The sequence below is a fragment of the Gopherus flavomarginatus genome, chromosome 8 (assembly GCF_025201925.1).
Source record: "Gopherus flavomarginatus isolate rGopFla2 chromosome 8, rGopFla2.mat.asm, whole genome shotgun sequence".
Taxonomy (NCBI): domain Eukaryota; kingdom Metazoa; phylum Chordata; order Testudines; family Testudinidae; genus Gopherus; species Gopherus flavomarginatus.
In genome coordinates, this window is record NC_066624.1 from 39,156,972 (window position 1) to 39,162,981 (window position 6,010).

The 6,010-nt window shown below is 45.1% G+C and overlaps 1 protein-coding gene across 3 annotated transcripts in view; it reads left to right on the forward strand.

The window, feature by feature from the left end:
* CENPI (centromere protein I) overlaps positions 1-5,780 on the forward strand; it is a 29,649-nt gene extending 23,869 nt beyond the window's left edge. For all 3 annotated transcript variants that reach the window (XM_050965031.1, XM_050965030.1, XM_050965032.1), the window contains exons 20-21: positions 3,387-3,428; positions 4,478-5,780. In XM_050965031.1, the coding sequence (XP_050820988.1) occupies positions 3,387-3,428; positions 4,478-4,609 (174 nt within the window). In that variant the 3' untranslated portion in view covers positions 4,610-5,780. The remainder of the gene's footprint in view (positions 1-3,386; positions 3,429-4,477) is intronic.
* The last annotated feature ends 230 nt before the right edge of the window (positions 5,781-6,010 follow it).

Here is a 6,010-nt window from a genome sequence, read left to right on the forward strand (position 1 = left end):
GCAGCATAATTAATAGAGATGAGGCTGTTCTATGAGAATTTGTGATGGTCTCCACAGATTTGAATTCCAGTATTTGTCTGCATGCAGTCCAAATGCCTTTGTTGTGTTACTTGTAGCTGTATTGAATGAGGGAGGAATAAGTTAGAGCAGGTTGACAGAGCTGCTGTTGTGATATGATGAGATGCATGTGTACTTGGAAGGATGAAGTATGTCCCATTTCAGCACTGAGTTTTGTACAGTGTGTCTGCAGAGGTGTGCCTAGGTGACTTCTTGGTTTGGGGCTGGTCAGCATTCTGTGGCATACATAACAGTGGTTTTTAGGGCTTAATGAGGAGGAAATGAAGGCAATGTCTCAGAAGAAATCCTCAGGACATGGGTGAAAGGGAGGTAACCTTTAGCAAATCTGGGGTGGCTTGTGTGGAGTAAGCTCAGGGTATGCCTACATTGCAGTTAGACACCCGTGGCTGTACCATGCCAGCTGATTCGTGTTTGTGGGGCTCAGGCTAAGGGACTGTTTAACTGCAGTGTGGACGCTCTGGCTGGAGTTCAGACTCTAGGGGCTCTGAGTCCCAGAGCTTGGACTGCAGCCTGAGCTGGAACGTCTACAATGCAATAAAACAGTCCCTTAGCCCGAGCCCTGTGAACCTCAGTTCAGCTGGCACTGGCCAGCCTTGGGTTTTTAGCTGCAGTGTAGACGTACCCTCAGTGTTTGAGTGTAGGCCAAGTGTAAGTAGGTCCTGTTTGCTACTCCTGTGAGGTTTGCCACAGCAAACAGCCGTTTAGACTTGGTGCTCATGTGCTGTCTTGCCAAAGGGTTTTGCAGTATCTGTAAGTACTAGTATGTGTTTTATTGGCATACTGGGACCTTACTCTGCCATCTTTGAGCTAAGGTCACGTTATGGGGGTGGCATGTATCTTACCTTTTGCATTTCTGGTGTTCAGAGATCTAACTTCAGTGCTTACCTGGGGGGGCAGGGAAAGTGGCTTATTCTCAAATAAATGTCTACACTTGCATCTGAAGAAGTGAGGTTTTTTACCCACAAAAGCTTATGCCCAAATAAATCTGTTGGTCTTTAAGGTGCCACCGGACTCCTTGTTGTTTTTATGGATACAGACTAACACAGCTGCACCCTGATACTTGTACACTTGGAGATGTTTGTTTTGCTTCAGATTCACTCTTGACCTTAATCTATGTTAACTTTCAATTGTAGGCAAGCCTTCAATTCCATTGTTTAGGAAACGTCATTACATTATCCTAACTGTATTTCACCTTTCCTCTCTAGTCACTCACTGCTAATTTCCTTGACAGTACTTCTAACGTAAAATCAAAGTCTGCAGGTGTGTTTTAGAGCACTTTAAAACATTGCTCTTAAACCAGAAGTCTTTGGTCTCAGGGCAGAATTTCCAAAAGGAGCCCATGCAAACAGAGTACGGGATATGCACAACATGCATTCTCTGAAAACTGCCAACCTCTATCCTACCCTTGAACTTTCAGTGCAGGGGTGCAGCTTATACTCCTGAAGGAATTCTATGGCAAAAATATTAAAAATTCTGCACACAATATTTTATTTGTCAACATAACACAATGTAATCATACCATTTTCAGTTATTTTGGTAATTTATTTCAAATACCTATCAGCAAGTATGTCTGTAACAATACAGTCAACAAAAAAGATTCAAGAAATGTTTTTTTGACAAATAGTTTCCTTCCTAAGAATATTAGTATATCTATACGGCTCCACAGTGAGCGAGAGGGGACAGTGTCTTGCACATATACCCAGCCCTATTTCCCCCACCACCACCACCACCCCGGTCCAGATGTAGGGCAAGCAGGCTCAGCCCGGCAGGATCCTAGTGTGGATGGATCCAGGTGTGGGGTAACCTGGGTATGGGTGTCTCAGTGGGGGGATCTGGATGCACAGGGGCTCATTGGGAGATTCTGGGAACAGGGGGAATGGGACTCTGCAGGGGGGATCCAGGTGAAGGTTGTTGGGGCTCAGCAGGGGTGTATGGGAGGGATGGGGCATGGCAGAGGGTCTGGGTACAGGGGGCTCAGTGGAGGGCTCCAGGTGCTGGAGGAGTGAGGGTTGGTGGGGTGGGAGTCTAGGTGCAGTTGGTGGGGTCTCAGTGAGGCAGGGGTCCTGGTGCAGCTTGTGGGGGCTCGGTGGGGTGGAGGCTCGACAGGGGAGTCTGGGTACTGGGTGGCAGATGGGAGGGCAGCTCTTTGCACAGTGGCCCCTCACCCAGGGTATGATGGAAGCAGGATGGGTGTGGAACTTCCTGCAGACCTGGGGGTGGATCTGACCCAGCCCTGGGAGCAGGCCGTTCAGGGAAAAAAAGTCTGGTATACTGCCCCTCTTCCCAGCCCAGCTGCGATAGCAGCTGAAGCCAGCACAGGGTAGGAGCCACCAACAGTGCTCTGGGTGCACCGTAAGAGGGACAGAGAGCCCAGCACCACCCCCCAAAGTGGTGATATAAGTGTCTCCCAGCTGTTCTCAATGCCAGAACCAGACATGCCCCACCCCACCCCTAACTGCTGCCTAGGAGGGATGCATGAATCAAATGTTCTCTGAAGAAAGAGTAAAATCTGCAGGGGATATTAATTATATTCTTGTGCAGTGGCACAGAATCCCCCCAAGCATAGCCGCTTAGATTCTAAGACCACAGCATGTTAGAGCAACTGGGTGGTGCAAGGTAATTACAAAATATAACTATAGTGTTTGTTCACTTAACTGAACTTTGAAGGGATTTTCCATCTTTCTCCTGAGGTCCTCTTACACCTCCCCACACCTGTAGAAGACATTGCTGATGAGCAGTGCTAGCATTCCTCATCCTGAAGCACTGACTGTTCTCTACCTGGAAACCACAAACAGGTTTAAAGAGTGTTAGGAAAACAAAGGAGAGGAAAAGTTCTTGTATACAGTGCCTGGTTTTCCTGAAAACATTCTCCATTGTTGAGTAAATCTTTCCAGAGCACCAGAGGGTGCTGCTCTGCAGCAGATTCAGAGAAGAGTCCTTGAAACAGTGAGGTAATAAACTAAGCCTCATAGGGTTCTTTACTCTTGTTCCCTTTGATAGTGTTGGGATGGTGGTTCCTTAGCCTTTGAGACACGGGAGTTCAATACGTTTACAAATATTACTTGTTTCTGTCCAGAAGTATTGACTTCTAGCAGAGTACTTTCCATGATACTTTGCTATTTATGGACTGGTGTCAGGAGAATCTACAGCTCCGTCCTGGTGCATATTCACAATTGCCATAGCTTCCTTGCACTCATGGAGCTCCTGCCTTAAGGGGACTCAGCAGGGCTGAGGCTCGGCAACTCAGGACAGAGAGTTTTATCTGATCTAACTTCTGTTTACTTAATATATTTTTTTTCCCCCACAAGGCTTGGCCAGAAGATAAAACCCTGAACTTCAACTTAATTAAGGTAATGTGTTTTATTTTTAAATATTATGTGAAAACTGGCTATATTTAGCTATAGGTTAGTAATATAAATACATCTTCAAAAATACCACGTCCAGGAGAAGACTAAGGAGCTCGAAAGGAGGGTTTATGCTCTCATCTGGTCATGCAACATGAGAACTCAATCAAAGATGAATACTCGTGGACCCAGAGAAGCTTGCTTCAGTTGTGTCCACTACAAAGTTCCAGCTGTTCACAATGAGGACAGGACAGTTTACTCTAGTCTAGGAGCATTTTGATATAGCAGCCATGTACAGCCAGAGGACTGAGACTGTTACACACCTCTGTCCTGAGGCTGCATTTATTGTAGGTCAAGAAGTTCTAATTACCTCTTATAACAATTGGAGAATTTGCTCCTGGGAAAATTCTTCTCTCGCAAATGGATTAAGCTTGTCAGAATTTCCAGTATCAGTCTAAACAGTGTTCACATTCTGGGGGAGCGGTATATTCTTTTCTTTAGCAGTACATTCACTTTAAAATTAAAGTGAACGTGAATGGTGCTAGAGACAGAAATCCTCCACTGAATAGGGTCAGCCTGGGCAGTGACTGTTCAAGCTTCCCCTTGTGCTGCCCTGTCAATGTACCTCAAAGCTGAGCTAGGGTAACTTCTCATTGTAGGATGGGGAGTTCGGTTTTATGGTTCATTCAGTCCTCAGCCAGTTCGCTGGACCCTGCCAAGGAGACCACTAGTGGGCTTCTCTCTACCAGAAATGGGGTTTATGTAGGTCCTGAGTAGTTACCAAATGGTAATGACTTTAGATCACTATCAAGGTAAGCTAGTTTTGAAATGGTGACCTATAGGTAAAAGGCTCGGTGTCAGATCCTATGAGGCATCCAGTCACTTGGGAGCCTAGGGTGGGATGTAATCTTGGTGCCAGTGCATAATCATGTGGCAGGGCAGGTGTATTCAGGCTTTTACAGTCTGTATTTCCATATTTCCAGGTTAAGGCAAAAGGAGGCTACAACTGCATCTATGGCCCCAGACACTTAACTGCCCTATTTCTGTTTCTATAGGGGAGGAGGTGGAACTGGTATCTGGAATATCTCTATGTGCAGGGGTTACAAGGCCTGAAACTCTTCATCGAAAGCAGCATCAATCGTGTTTCTCAGGTCTCCCAAACCAAGTCAGGGAATGCTCAAGTGTAACAGACTGGTTCATATGGATTCTTCTGGTTGTCCAGACCAGGAAAGCAGAGTATAGGAGGCCCCGCCTCTGACCCCTCTGTCTAGGGGAAGAAGTAGACGCAGCCATTAGCCGTGTTACATTTTGATACTGACGTCGCCTTAGGAAAACAAGGACAGAGAGAGAATGGTTGAACTGACCTTATTCAACAGTGCACTGAACCTGGATGTCCCTGCCAAACTTCTGTGGTGTGATGCTGCTGAGTTTGTATCCTGTGCAATTCACTATCAACTTCCTCATACTGGAATGTCTATTTCAACTAAGCCGCAGACACTTCTACCTTTCTTATTTCAGCGCTCCTTCAATTAGAAGTGATTCCTGACCTCCCACTGCAGTGCGCATGCACAAACACCTTTCTAGGGTATTGAATATATTGACTCGGGGACTTTAAGGAACCTGCTGGGTCCTCTGTGGTGGAATCTATTTATACTAGTTTTGAGGGTCTGTGACAGGCTGGCCTAACTGACACCTTAGATTTTGCTTTCAGTATGAAACCTCCTGAGGATGCTTTCCTTTGTACCAGTCTGTAGGACATTCTCACACTGCAGCTGGAAGATTTAGTGCTGAAGTTCACATTTTATGGATGCTTTGAGCACCCTAAGGGCATTGGTAACAGCTCACTATTTTCTTGTGACAAGTCTCAATGCAGTTTTCCCTTTTGTGCTTGTAGCAATGTACATAACTGTATATTATATATGTTTATATTATGTAAAATACTGCCATAGTGCCACTGCAGAGGAACTGTCTTATGAAATGTTTCTTCCTTCTTGCCCTTTTTAAAACTCAGATCCAGTTAAAAGAAACCAAACTCTTTCCTAAGCTAGATATTTTAGGTGAACTTCATACTGATGGTCCAAAGCAGGATTGGGACTCTTCAACTTCCATGCTCAGAGGACGAGAGAGAGAACAATTATCATGATTCTAAGTAGTTTTGTATTTTCTTTCTGCCTCCAAAAAGGAGACACTTCAGGAAATGTTGATCAGTTTTTCCTTTTTCAACAATGGTTACCAACAGATGGTGGTGTCGTGCCTGTGAAAAATCCTGCTTGTTCCTTTGTCTCCAATACCATATTAGTCTTGGGGTCACATTGTTGAAGACTAATGATCATGTTAATAAACTCTTATGTTCAAACAGTGGGTCTGAGAAATGGCTTTTTACTTTCTCATCTGTGGCTATGCCCACCTGTGTGGCTTTTATCTTCCCAGATAGGGGGAGAACATTTTGCTGAAAGACTTTCACTCTTGACAGAATGAACTTTTGTTTGATGTTAACTTGTGATATCTTCAGGCCTTTTTTTCCCCCCCTCTGTAGAGCATAAAACTAGGTCACCCTCATGGGGTCCTAATAGGAAAAAGATCTCCTC